Source organism: Galleria mellonella, unplaced genomic scaffold, assembly GCF_026898425.1.
Source record: "Galleria mellonella isolate WM207_F2 unplaced genomic scaffold, CSIRO_AGI_GalMel_v1 utg213, whole genome shotgun sequence".
Classification (NCBI taxonomy): Eukaryota; Metazoa; Arthropoda; class Insecta; order Lepidoptera; family Pyralidae; genus Galleria; species Galleria mellonella.
In genome coordinates, this window is record NW_026442039.1 from 1,611,752 (window position 1) to 1,627,046 (window position 15,295).

Below are 15,295 nucleotides of genomic sequence, written 5' to 3' on the forward strand. Positions count from 1 at the left end.
TCCTAACATTAATTTTTCTAAGACTATATTATCATTTTTTTCGATTTACACTAGATAATTATAAGTCTAGTGAGTTTTTAAAATGGACATTTGTAGTTAATTGAGTAATTTTGATTTCTTTTTCATTGACCTTAATTAAAATTACTACAAGCTATTTTAAAATTCTCACTGGTATAAATAACAGAAAATAAAAATTTTATTATGAACTTTCTTTAAATTTGAATAAGTAGAAACCTAATTTCACATAAGTTAATTTTTTTTTATTTTGATGGAATAAAGCTAGGATATCATTCCAAACTCTGTATAATTTATGAAAACCTTATGAATTTTTATATTATTTTGATTTTATGTTTTATTCTAATTCGAAGTAGATAGGTACATCAGTTGTTCTGTTATTACAGTACTTTTACTTTTTCTTCAATTAGTTTTTCGTACATATATTGATATACATACATACTTACTGTGATTCGATATTATGTATGGTATCTATACGTATAAAAGTTTACGATGTAAAATATTAATATTATAACATAAAGATATAGTGCTAAGTGTACTAACACAATGTATATATTATAATATAGTTGTGTCTCGGTTTTCTATTTTGCGTTGACCTATTTTTATGTTATTTATTAGATTGAAGACTTTTAACAAAATAATCAATGTAATGTTCGAATAAATAATATATAGTTACTTATATAAATAATATATACTTATTTATAAAAAATAAACATTAATAAAAAAGGACTCCGAAGAAAATAAGATTTTGTCAGTTTATGGTCGCCATTTTTGTTTCAAACCGTCATTTATATAATATCATACTTATATAATTTAGCACTATTTGTGAAAATACGTCCAACAGTTCACACATATACCTATATTAAAAAAAAACATTATTCTCCTTTCTTCAGATGGGTCATAAATGTAAAAAAAAAAAAACCAACAAATATAAACAGCAATGAAATTTAATAGATTAGATACATTACTACAATCACAGATCATATAAAAGAATTAGTATTTATAGCTAATAGGTCTTAGATTAATTAACAAAATTAATGATGGTGATGATGAGGGACAATATGATGAGTGCTGTGTTTCACGGTAGCGTGGAATCTGAAACAAAGTAATATATTATGCAATAGGTTATACGTATTCAACTAAATCTGTTCATTTGTTTAAGCGTGATTAAATAATCATCATCATCATATTAGTCATTATGTGCCCACTGTTGAACATAGGTCTCCCCCATAGACCTGTATATATATTTTATACAACTTAGAATGGCAAACATGCTAACGGTCCACCTGATGGAAAGTGGTAACCGTCGCCTGTAAACATGAGCAGTACCATGGACATAACAGAGTATACTGTTTCGCCCCTGACATCTCCCATGCGTTGCCATTCCTGAGGACTCAAGTGTTATTCCTCTGTACCCAGTAAATTTACGCCATATCCCACCCTTCAAACCGAAACACAGCCATGCAAACACAGCTGTTTCACGGTTGAAACACGAATGGGACAGAGGTACCCAAGCAATCGACTTTTGTACAAAGTCTTCCTCTGGTAAGATGGATATTCTGGATGGCGATGGAGATTCTGAATATCCGATATGTTTAGCGATAAGGTCATTAACTCACCCGCTGTGCTTGTCGCTGTGGTAGTCAACGTGTCTCTCTGAGCCATCAGGCTCATGTAGAGCGTAGTAGCCAGTCACGTGGTCACCATCTCGTGACTCGTGCTGGCTCTTGTGGTCACCAGTATGAGGATCAGACACTTTGTACTCAAATTCGTATTTAGGATGAGCCTGGAAGGAAATTTCTTTGATCACTTACAATTAAAATAGGACTATATATATAATATAGGATAATATAAATTTGATCGAAGATCCTCTGAACTGTGAAGAGACCAGAGTAAAACTTTGTATAATATTCGTCAGCACTTTATTCAGTGAAAACAACTATCATAAGCCTCTCTTGGGTGTTTTTTCTAGTTGCCAAGCTTGGCAGTTGGATTGGAAACCGCAGTTAGGCTTTAGAGACGTTTTAAGAAGGACGCTGCTGTCTATCCCTCGCCCTTCCTTAGTCGCCTCTTACGACACCCGCGGAAAAGAGAGGAGTGGCCTATTCTATGCCAGGACCACACGAATGCCAACGAAAAACAGCTGCACTAGAATGCCAGAGCATATTTCCGACACCAAGTATGGTGTTTGCATGGTCGTATTTTGGTTTGGAGAATTATCGTGCTTAGTTTACACGTTAGAAATGGCATAAAAGACACCGTGGATAACACTATGTATTATATGATATCCATGGTACTATTTGGGACCATAGGGGATCGCTACCACTTTTCATCAGATCGTCAGCTTATCTGCCCTTTCAAATTGCATAAAAGCGAAATAGAATACGTACATAGTAGTCAACGTGATGATGTCCATGGTCATGCCCATGTTCATGATGTCCGTGGATAGTCACTGGTTGAGCATGACCGTCATGTCGCGAAATATGCTGAGATGAGTAAGCGTGGTGACCGTGTTCGTGGTCGTATTGAGCAGCTGTAACAGCTACCATCGCGATGAGGCACAACACCTACAATAAAATTACTTAGATATATATTACTTAAAACATTATAAATTCACATGGTATGCCATGGTGAAGTTATGGTCGAAGTGTCGCTTCGTATTATACCCATAAATCAATAAAGTGACACTATAATTAGAAGCAATAATAATAACAATAATTATTTAAACTGATTATGATGTTTTTTTAGTAATATTTTAAAACAAGTCTTTAATAACAAAATTTAAATAGGTAATAAAGCCCCTTAAAATTGTTCATAATTCTGTTACGTGTATTCACAAATTCTTATTTATGAAATGTGATAAAATTTGACCAAATAAACAATATCTTGAATATTGAAAAGAATTTTGGTTGTTAAATTTAATAAAAACATGTTATTAATATCTCGGTAAGTATATAAAAACTTCAGATTTTTATTCCTTGTATCCCTGAGTAATAACAATACGTATTTACCTTAGAGAACATTTTCGTTGTTTAGATGTCGACTTGGGCCAACCAACTGATACATTTTGGTTAAAAACCACCGCTTATATATCAATAATAGGGGTAGTGAACGCAACGTAGTTCAATTTATATTATTAGCAATTAAAAATTATTCACGTTAAGTATGCAGCGCTTGCAATAATTTCGTAAAAACGTTGGCTCGACATGCTATAGTCTCTATCATGTGACATTGCAACAGTTAATTACTTTTCACAACACAAGCTTGGTTTTATCCTGATCACAATTATATCTTATAAAACTAATCAAACTTTGTACGTGCTTGGGTAATGTTTTAATATTATTATAATGTACTTATATACTTCTATACATATACTAACCTGTCTTATTTAAACTAAAGTGAGTTTTATTTTATTAGTCTTACTCTTGGTGCATAAAATGCTCAAACATTAATTGTCATAAATATTGGGATTTTTTCTGACTTTTGTCCCTGTCAATCAATATACTCAGGCCGTGCCGGCGAAGTTGCGGGTTGATTAGTCTACCTGTAAATTTGAACCTCAGCTAATAAACATGCAGATAAAGCTAGTTTTTTTTTTTTTTTTTACAACACAGGGGGCAAACGAGCATGCGGCTCACCTGATGGTAAGTGACTACCGCCGCCCATGATCACCCACAACACCAGCGGCATTGCAGGTGTGCTGCCGGCCTTTTAAAAAGGAATATACTCTTTTCTTGAAGGTTATGTTGTCGTATCGGTTCGGAAATACTGCTGCTGGAAGTTGATTCCAAAGAATGGTTGTGCGTGGAAGAAAGTGCCTTGAAAAACGCACGGTGGAAGACCGCCACTCGTCTAGATGATTGGGATGAAACTTTAGTTTGTGGCGGGTTGTACGGTGGTGAAAATCAGCAGCAGGTATCAATCCGAACAATTCCTCAGAACACTCCCCATGATAAATTCGGTAGAAGATGCACAGAGATGCAACATCTCTGCGCAGTTTCAGTGGATCAAGCCGGACAGTAAGGCGTTGACTATCGATAATTCGAGCCGCCCGACTCTGAATGCGGTCTAACGGAAGGAGTTGGTACTGTGGCGCTCCTGCCCACAGGTGAGAACAGTATTCCATATGCGGCCTGACTTGGGCTTTATATAATTTCAGGCGGTGTTCTGGCATGAAATATCGTCTCACCCTATTGAGCACTCCTAACTTTTTGGAAGCTATCTTAGCCTTCTCCTCCAGATGACCGCAAAACTGGACGTCGCAAGATATATCAACGCCCAGAATTCCTAGACTCGACTTTTTATCAAGGGAAGTGCCCTGAAAGTGAGGAGATACGACAAACGGCGTCTTTTTTGCGGTAAACGCGCAGACTTGTGTCTTTTTGGGGTTAAATTGGACAAGATTTTGTTCACCCCAGATCGAAACTTGATGGAGTGAAGTTTCGATTTCAGACACAAGTCTATTCCGGCACTCATCGGTATGTGCCCGCGAGATCTTTGCATGACCGGTATATAATGTATCTCCTGTACTGTCGTCTGCATAGCAATGAATATTACTTATCTGTAATATCATTGATATGCAGAAGAAACAGAGTCGGAGATAGTACACAGCCTTGCGGGACACCAGCATTCAAAGGTTTTAAATCAGAGCATGCTCCGTCGACTACGACCTTAATGCTACGTTCCTTGAGAAAACTGGCGACCCAAATGCACAGTCTCGCAGGCAACCCAAATGAAGGTAGCTTTGAAAGCAGCGCTCTATGCCACACCCGATCAAAGGCCTTCGCGATATCCAGACTAACTGCTAAGGCCTCTCCCTTACTCTCGATTGCCACTGCCCATCGGTGTGTTAAGTAAGCTAAAAGATCACCAGCCGAACGTCCCTGTCGAAAGCCGTACTGGCGATCACAGATCAGCTGGTGCTCTTCTAGGTACCGGAGCAGTTGACGGTTAATGATGGATTCCATAACCTTCGAGAATAAGGAAGTGATAGCTATGGGCCTATAGTTAGCTGGATCTGAGCGATCTCCCTTTTTAGGGATCGGATGCACCAGAGCAGTCTTCCAAAACTTTGGGACTATGCCCGATGAGTAGCTAAGCCGGAAAAGACGCGTAAGAACCGGAGCCAACTCTGGTGCGCACGTCCTAAGCACAATTGGAGGAATACCATCGGGCCCACTCGACTTATGGATTTCGAGGGAGAAAAGTGCTCTACGCACTGAGCTATGCGTGAATTTAATGTCAGGCATAGAGCTCCTACAACACGTGATGGTCGGTGGTGATTTCTCCCCGTCATCCAATGTCGAGTTTGACGCAAAGATGGATCCAAGAAGATCGGCCTTTTCCTTAGCGTTCTGGGCCAACGAGTCATCCTCCCTGCGCAATGGTGGAAAAGATGACTTACAGAAATTCCCTTGTGCAGCTTTGGCAAGAGACCAGAAAGCTCGAGTTCCAGAGGGCAAACTAGCCAATCTCTTGCCAATTCTACTAATATGCTCTGACTTCGCTGTGGCTATAACTCTTTTGAAAGACCTAGAGGCAGAGTTATACTTCTTTTTAAGAGCACTGGTGTTAGGATCTCGCGACGCCACACCTTTAGCCCAGGTTAGGAAGCACTCCTGTTTCAGACGAGATGCTGTTCTACAAGAGGCTCCATACCAGGGCTGGGATTTCCCGCCGACGGGCACCACAGAGTTAGGAATAAATAATTCCATTCCCTGAAGCACCACATCAGCAATGGAATCGGCAATGGCGTCGGGATCATCCAGTGTGAAGCAAACCTGCCTCCATGGGTAAGATGCGAAAAAAATCCGCATCTTATCCCAGTCTGCTGACCTGTAGTGCCAAACACGACGTCTACCCGTGGAACGTGGTGGAATCGGACTCATGAGAGGCACCTCGCTCCGCACCAGACTGTGATCCGACGATCCAAGCGGAGCTTCGACGGAAATCACATAGTTGTCTGGGTGGGTGGTCAGCAGAAGGTCCAACAGTGAAGGTGAATGGTCCAACACATCAGGTATTCGCGTAGGCGAGGAAACAAGCTGCGTCAGACCATAAGCCAAAGCAAAGTCATGAACAGATCTTCCCGCATAGTCGGTTGTACGTGAACCAAGCCATTCGGTATGGTGGGCATTAAAATCGCCAAGAATCACGACTTCAGCGGAAGGAATCTGTTCGAGCAGGGAATCTGTAGCCATTTGGACGTGCTCAATGAGTTGGTCGGTTTCGATGTTACCGCTGTAGGACCTGTATAGGCATGCATAGACGCGAGGATGGTCATTGCAGTCTACGCGCAGCCATAAAATAGACAGGTCCGTACCTTCAAGAGTTCCAAGGCGGCGACAGCAGATATCCTCTCTGACATACGCGCATACACCGGCACGCGAAACAAAACAATGTTCAAGTTTATAGCCCGGGTACGTCAGGTATGAAGTTTCGTTTGGAGAGGATATCTGTGTCTCCGTTAGAAAGAGCAATGCCGGCCGCGCCGTTTCTAGGTGGTGGTGGACAGCGTTTAGGTTAGAATGTAATCCCCTGATATTGCAGAAGCTCACATTGAGCGAAGGGGATGCCGTAGAAATCTTGCTCCGTTTGCCCTTGGTTCCAAAGAGCGGAATTTTGCCCCCCCCAGAATACGCAGGGCAGCCCGAGCGTGGTTGCTCGAGAGAGGATTCTCCAGCAACATGGTTACTGGTACCTCCCTGGGGTATGTTATTTTTTTTTAATTCCACTGCCATGGTTGCGTGTTGTAAGATAGGGGGACGGGGTTGGGGAAAGGATTTTAGGAATAGGAAAGGGATGGGTATGGGATGGGTATGGGATGGGCCTCCGGACTCCCTCACTCACCATACGGAATGTGATCGCACTGAAAGTGCAACCACTTAGCGTCGGTATTCTGTGAGGGTGTGGTACTTCCCCGGTCGAGCCGGCCCATTCATGCTGCAATATCATATGGTATTACAGCGTGGCTCTACCACCTGAAAAGTGGTAGAGCCACGCTGTAATACCATATCTATCTAATCTACATCTAGTTCTCTGATATCATATGGATGTACTTCATAATTAATTATCATTTCAGCCATTATCCATTATCCAATACTGAACATAGGCCTCCCCCATAGAATGCTATATAGAACGGGAGCGTTGCTTATGACAATTTACCATTGGGGGAATTTTGCCAAAACTTGCCATGCTTGGCAGGCGGATTGGTGACCGCAGTCCTCTTAGTTGCCTCTTACGACACCCACAGTAAAAAAAGGGATGGCTTATTCTATGCCGCGATCACACGGCAACGGACGACACGCATGCACTTAATCCTCAGGAATGGCAACACGTGAAGGGTATCATGGGCGAGTCAGTATACTCTATTATGCCCATGGCACTGTTCATGTCTATAGGCGATGGTTACCAATTTTCATCAAGTGGGCCGTCAGTTTGTTTGCTATTCTATGTAGCATACAAAATACGGACGCTCAAACAGACATAAATAATTTAAGTGTTTTGTCTTTTATTTTGACTATTTTACTAGTTTATTTTAAATAAAATGTATATGCCAAATCAAAATATATAATAAGTATTTATTGACTTATTACTGTTGTGGATAATAAAACCATCGACACGACTACGTTTCATCGAGTACAATTATTTGAATCCAACCTGATCGCAGTCATAATTCATCTTGATTAATGTAAAACCTATTTAAGGTTGTAAATGTACCTATATATAACATATAGGGTAAATATTTAGCATAGGTATTTATTATTTTATCTGTCTCTAATCTATTATGAATTTAAAATTTTAATCACTCACGTTAAAGTAACCAATTTATTCAGATAAAATATATTATTCTCTGTTATGATAATTATGTGCCTAATTATTTTGGTTTTCAAGTTTCAACATTTTGAATGAATAAATAAATAAATAAATGGATGAAAATTAATGTTCTTCTCAAAGAAAGATAAAGATTACATAAGTAAGCAATAAGTACACAAAAAATCTTAGTCAAAATTTATTTGCTAAAATATTTTATTTATGGTATGTACAGGTATATGAGTATATACATATAGTATATTAGTATATCAGTTTAAAGGGTTAATTCCCTATCTTCCATGTAGATGTCGTCTTATATCAGGATAGAATATACCATATCTTTGAAGTTGGAGCGCTCCATATTCATTTATAAAATTTTAATAAAAATGTTGCGGTTTCGGAGGTTAGAGTGAACGAACATCGTAATACAAGATTTTTATGTATTAAAATTTATTATAAAAATAACCTGATTAAAATATATATTTATATTATTCATTATAATATTTTTCTATTAATTGTGGTAATAACGTTCTGAAAGGTTTTCCGCTTTTAAGCTATTAAAAATTCATTTAAAGATTTGTTGTATTTCGTGCAATTAATTAAAGAATATAATAACTGCATGGGCATGCCTTTTAATTATGAAGTTAGATTTTTAGTAAATTGTTCTTTATTAGTGACTGCTTTTGAGTCTTGACGATGTTCTTTGATTACAATTGTGTTTAATATTTAGTATACAGGTATTGGATAATATTATAGATGACTTCGTACGTATGAATTTCAGAAGTACGAAAACCAATAGGTCACTTCTAGATTGTGTATTAAGGTAAAACATACTTCAGTTGTTAAGTTAGACTTTCAGGAGTACAACTACGAGAAACGCATTTAATTTCGTGTGGTAGTATTTTCGTGATATGAAAACAAACATTAATACAGGTAGACAGACAAACAGACAGACAGAATTCCTTTAATTATTGTTTTGGTTTCTATTGCTCTTATTAAGATCATTTGTATCAATTAATCTTAAATGTACAGACATCGTCTAGTTACAGTTTTATCATATTAGTGAGATAAGATAATAATTTATTTATTTTTTAACTTTTCTGTCATATGGATTAATACGATACATATTTTGTTCTCATACAAAGCCTAAAAGGTTTTAGAGGTTTTAGACTAGAGGTTTTTATCACTCAGAAACTCTTTTACATTAGAAGAGGCCTTATTTGTAGAAGCTTTTTTAATAATCTAACAAATTAAATTTATTTTATTTTTTTATATATGATGATGTAGTTTATTATAAATTAATAATTTTCTGTTGTAATACTCAAACAATATAAAGTGTTAATATATTTCTATAAAACTTTATATACAACGTTTTACTGTATAAATTTATTATTACATTTCTTATCTAATGAGAGGGATTACAAGATGTTATATTCATGTTGATGATGGTGTTACATAAATCTTTGCAAGATATCTGTAAGAGATGGACTGTAATGTTATAACAGGATTTTGTCATTTCATATACGAGTAGATAATATTTTTAATATGCAATAAAATTTTATTGTTATTCTATTATTCTAATGTAAATTTAAATTATTAACTTATAATAAAATTATATAAGTTAATAATTTATTTATTTAGAACTAATATAAAGTTAAATCCTTACAATAAAAAAAGAATTAGAAAAATCGGTTTAGATCTTAATATGATATCGGATAATATACTGCTGCTATTAAATTGAAAATTTGCTCTTTTTTAAAATCGGTTGAAGAAAACAATATATTTTACTGAATAGAGTTTATTAGTGCATATAAAATAAGATCACAGTAAAATAGCTATAACATAGTTTAGCTTAGGCTACAATCAGTCAATAGAGTATTGCAATTTAATGATGATGATGATGTACAGGTACGATGTGATGCGTTTCGTGCTTGACGGTAGCGTGGAAACTGAAAATGAAAGAAAATTAAAATATAAAAACTTTTTCTTTAGTATTTATGACTGTGGCTGTGATATCACGTTACTATAAGTAAAATAACCGACGTTATATGCTGTGGGGAACAACTATATAATTCTATAATAAAAATAACTGTTATAATACTAAACTTATCTTTCTGACTGTTTCTATTAATTAAAAAAGTTTTGCTGTGAGTTGATAGATCAGTCTTACAAATATCTACATTGAATAGTTATATAATATTAAGATTTATTAGAAAAAAAAAACGAACCCGCTGTGCTTATCGCCGTGGTAGTGAACAATCCTCTCAGAGCCATCAGGCTCGTGGAGCGAGTAGTAACCAGTTACGTGGTCACCATCGCGGGACTCGTGCTGGCTCTTGTGGTCGCCGGTGTGATGGTCAGACACTTTGTATTCGAACTCGTATTTTGGATGAGCCTGGGGGAAATTAAAATTTATTAAATAATTGTATATTATCAATAATATAACAATATAGTAAACAAGTAACTATTTTGAATAATATATGAACCACAGGGACTTGTTGTAACAAGCATTCAGGTAGTACGTTTTAATGTTGTGTTCAAAAAACGCCATTAAATATCATATAAATAAAAAAATAAAAATAAAAAAAAATTCTATAATGATTTCAGTCATGATATCTTCGCCAATTTTGAATTGATTGTTCTTAGTGTAATCAATATAATTTATTTTTGTATTAATCTCATATATATTTTATCGTGACCAAAGCAGTCATTTGTTTTGCTTAATTGTTTAACGATGCGTGTGATGCGTCATTTGCCTTCTACAAGCACCTGTTATGACTTTATTTGAGGTAATAAACTCACATAATAGTCAACATGATGCCCATGATCATGTCCGTGACCACCCTCATGTCCGTGAACAGACACAACGTGGTCAGGTCCATCGTGACGAGAGATGTGTTGAGATGAGTATGCGTGGCCATGCCCGTGGTCACCGTACTGGGCTGCCACGGCGGCAACAACGAGAGCGAAGCAGATCACCTGAGACAATTAGATAATATAATATTAAAGAATGAATGAATGATTAATTTTTTTCTTCACAAAATTATAATTATGAGGGATAAACCACGATATTACTTTGCGCCCTGGAATAGAAAACAAGTTGATTGCTGATATAATGGAATGCAGTAATATCAAATAATATTAATGTTATTGTACCGCCTATACCAGTGTCTTCAGTTGTAGCAATAGTTTCAAGTTTTGCTGCATCTGAAAACTCTAGTACATAGTCTACTAGTCTTAGGATTTTAGTATTTATTTATTTATTACTATTATTGCGTTGTACATTGTGATGTATAAGAGTTAACACTGGCAAATATCCTTTTACCCTTCAAATCAAAATAAGACCTTGCACTCATTATTATTTCACAGGACAATATAGATAGTAATATAGCTCTTCACATTATCTACACCGTCGAAGCACATTGAATTTATAAAATTTTTTAAATTCTGATTTATTTTATGCATATTAATTAGTAATTAATAAAAGTAATTATACCTTGCTGAACATTTTTTTGTGGTTTCTTGTGCTGTTATCTGAGCTTAGTAGCCAACTGATACGTGCTGATTGGAAACCACGACTTATATATCGATAACAAGGGTAGCCAATGCAATATAATGCACTCTAAATTATTGGCAATTAAGAATAATTCGCGGCTGGTAGGTATGCGGTGTTTGTAATAATTTCGTAAAACTTTGCTCGACATGGTGCTGGTATGACATTGCTAATACTAATTATAGAGAAAACGATAGCGATAACGACCTTTTTGGTAAAAAAAAAAAGATAAAAAGTAATGTGGTATGAGATAAAAGATAAAAGTAGAAAGGTGATCCTATACCGTTATTCTTATGGGGCTTGTTCCGTGGATATTACGATAGATCTATCATATCCATATTACAGATGTCTATAATTTGCGATTTTTTATGTACATTTTAATGTAAATCATTTCTCGTGTTGTGACTTCTTGATGAAACCATATTATATCAAATATATAATATTATTTAATTTGTTTTAATTTTTATTAATACGCCTGAAGATAAATTTTTGAAAGTAGCTTGTGTAAACAATTAAAACGTTGTAATGAAGATAATGGAATAATGTACAAGTATTTTAAATAATTATAATGTTATTTAATATACTTGTAATTGATATTTACCTTCATATTTCTGTCCTGTATCATATATTTATATACTATCTGTATCCTGGGGCATCACTCGCGTGAATCAGTAAATAATTATATTCTGTATAAACAGTATTCTGTTCTGAGATAAGATTAGGATTCTATTGTGTACCAAAATTTCATTCAAACCTGTTCAGTAGTTTTTGCCTGAAACTGTAACAAACATGATATCCATCCATTCATTTATACACAATACATACTTTCGCATTTATAATATTAATAGGATTACGTATAGATGCTTCTATAAGATGACGATAAACTAATTAACGTCACGATACTCATACCTACAAAGTTAATTAAGCAGAACTCCTCATATATTATTACAGTTAGAACGAGGTCATAATGTTGATTGAGGAAGAATAGATCGATTTCAAGATTGTTAATACGCTGTTTAATAAGTGTGCAGATTATTTACTAATTGTGGCGCCTTAATAAGGATTCAAATTAAAAAAATCAACTGTTTCAAATGCAGTTATTCGTTAATTAGAATCTATTCGTTAGTAATCTTTATAAGTAATAGTCACTTCTTATGTGATATATTGATAACAAAGCCATGGATTTGAATGTGGAAGAGCGAGAATACGTGATACAGGCATACCTAATACGTGCTTTTAGCTTTATATTGTAAAGCTGAATGTTTTTAAACAAATAAACATTTTTATTTTTTACTTTCACTTGTACATATTGTTTACGACGACGTTGCAGACGTATTAAACACATTTTAAAACCTATTGAATTAGTACATGTTTTTATTTACAAAGATGAATTTCAAGTTTCACCATATTCCAACAATCTTTGTCTTAAATATACATATCTCTCCAGTTTTGATCGGACTTATCACATTTGCATAATGAAATAAAATCTATTTGTTTTTATTTTCTCTTTTTATATATATATATATATATATATATATATATATATATATATATATATATATATATATATATATATATAATATTTTATTTTATTTATATGTGTATCATATATGTTATATTAATTGTTTTCCTTTTTAATGGGTGACGAAGGACTGGTAACTCCGTCTGCGCTATCGGTATACGAGGTCTGTCCGGAAAGTTCGTATAAAAGTGTTCTGGAATGCGAGAAAGAGGAGTGGGGAGGCCAGGTAAGCGCAGGACCCCTTCCTTATGTCCCTAACAATGCTTCAGTTCTGGTCTGACCGCCGTACTGGCTTGTCACGCCATCTGTGAAGTTACCTCTTAACGAAACCCCGTCGGCATGGAGCCCGCTTCCGTTGAAGAGAGAGCGCGTCGTAATCAAGTTTCTCTCGAAACTCGGCAAGAATGGCCGTGAAAGCAAAGAGTGGAAGACATCCGGGGAACCACGAACAAAAAAATCAAGAAAATCCCGCTCAAATGTCAAGACAATGTTGATTGTTTTTTTCGATGTTCGGGGGATTGTCCATCAAGAATTCGTCCCTCCAGGCCAGACAGTTGATGGAAAATTCTACGTCGATGTGCTCAGACGCCTCAAAGCTCGTGTGGCACGAGTTCGTCCAGAATTAGGGGCGTTGGATTCTTCACCACGACAATGTGCCCACACCTCTCTTGTTGTCCGTGAGTTTTTGAGTAAAAATTCCATTACGGTGACCGAACACCCCCCCCTATTCGCCGGATTTGGCCCCGTGTGACTTCTTCTTGTTCCCAAAAACCAAATTGGTACTTCGGGGGCGGCATTTGGGGGACATAAATGAGATAAAAAAAGCTACGACGGGGCAGCTGAGAAACCTACAACCAGAGGACTTTCAAGGAGCCTTCTCACAGTGGAAACGGCGTTGGCACAAGTGCATTATGTCACAGGGGGAGTACTTTGAAGGGGATAAAATTGATTTACCTGAATAATTGTAAAATAAAATTTTTAAAAAACTTTTATACGTACTTTCCGGACAAACCTCGTATGCTGGCGGGGCATCAGTGAGATATGACAGGTAGAATGAAAACAAGTCACAAGAACTTTTCTTCCCTATCAGTTATCGGTTCTTCGAGTTAAATGATCAGTAAATGGAATTCTATAATGAGTGAATAGCAAGCAATTACCTTCTATTTATTGTCACTTACAAATATTCATTTATAAATAATTTTAAAATAAATAAAATAAAATAAATAAATCCAAATTCAAATCGATCAGATCATTACTAAAATAAAATAAATAATTTTTTGTAAATAATATATATATATATATATATATATATATATATATATATATATATATATATATATATATATATATATATATATATATATTTGAAAACAACATATAATATGTTGTAAGAGTGCAAATATATTCATGAAACATGAATATATTTGCACCCTTCGAAATAACTATCACAGTATAGGTGTAATAACCGTAATTTTTTCAGTCAAGATATTGTTAGATTCATAAAAAATCTGATGGACTTATACAAAAAAATATTTTTCATTTCGTTATTTCAAGCAATGGCAGACTTTTCGATACAACGATCTATATATACAATTTTTTTCAAACACTGAATCCTTTATAATGATTTTTTGCAATCAATAAAAAATATTTAAAAAAAATTTATAATAATAATTAGTGTATTTTTTCACGGAAAGTCTTGATTATTTATTTTAATGTAATTTTCATTAAATTTTGTATAAATGACAATAGGAAAAGATAAGAAGGACTTGGAGGGAAAGTTAATAAAACAAATTTCATTCACAGGTTTTTTTTTTTATTTTAAGATATAATAACAAAATATTTTAAAAAGCTTACCTGAGCCAGCATTCATTCATACCAACTAAATAAGGAAAAAAAATTAGTATTTTATTTAACTGTAGTGATAGATGAAGTCTATTTTAAGCATGAATAATAAACAAATAGTCATTATTTGTTAGTAATAGCGTTTAGACAATATGGGCTTATCAGATTGTTTCTCATACGGTCCCTTCTAATAGCCATCGTGGTTAAATCTGTTGAATTCGTGAAAAATAAGTCAACCAACTAGCCTTCATCACCTTACTTAACATCTCTCACTTTTACCTTGTAAACATGTATAGTCTCTTTGTTATCAATGTTGTAAATTTTTTATATAATTATATTTAAAATAGGAGAAATATATATCTGTTAGTTGGCAAGATAAAGTATACTAAATGTTAAATAAAAATATGATCTACTTGTATATCAAATTTTATTCATATCATTTTAGCCTTCAGTTCAGCTTTTTGATACTAAATTAACTTTATATCACGTGACTTCGCCTGCATGAAATGAAATAAATAGTGTATATTTATTATTCTGGGACATAATCTATT

The 15,295-nt window shown here is 34.9% G+C and overlaps 1 protein-coding gene across 1 annotated transcript; it reads right to left on the reverse strand.

The window, feature by feature from the left end:
• Nucleotides 1–1,001: 1,001 nt before the first annotated feature.
• LOC113511584 (histidine-rich glycoprotein-like) lies at nt 1,002–11,552 on the reverse strand. The gene is made up of 7 exons (XM_026895226.3): nt 11,324–11,552; nt 10,630–10,806; nt 10,056–10,222; nt 9,740–9,776; nt 2,406–2,582; nt 1,635–1,801; nt 1,002–1,110 (listed from the first exon to the last, which is right to left on the reverse strand). Exons 1-7 carry the CDS (start codon nt 11,333–11,335, stop codon nt 1,050–1,052), a joined length of 798 nt encoding a protein of 265 aa, XP_026751027.1. The 5' UTR covers nt 11,336–11,552; the 3' UTR covers nt 1,002–1,049.
• Nucleotides 11,553–15,295: the final 3,743 nt, after the last annotated feature.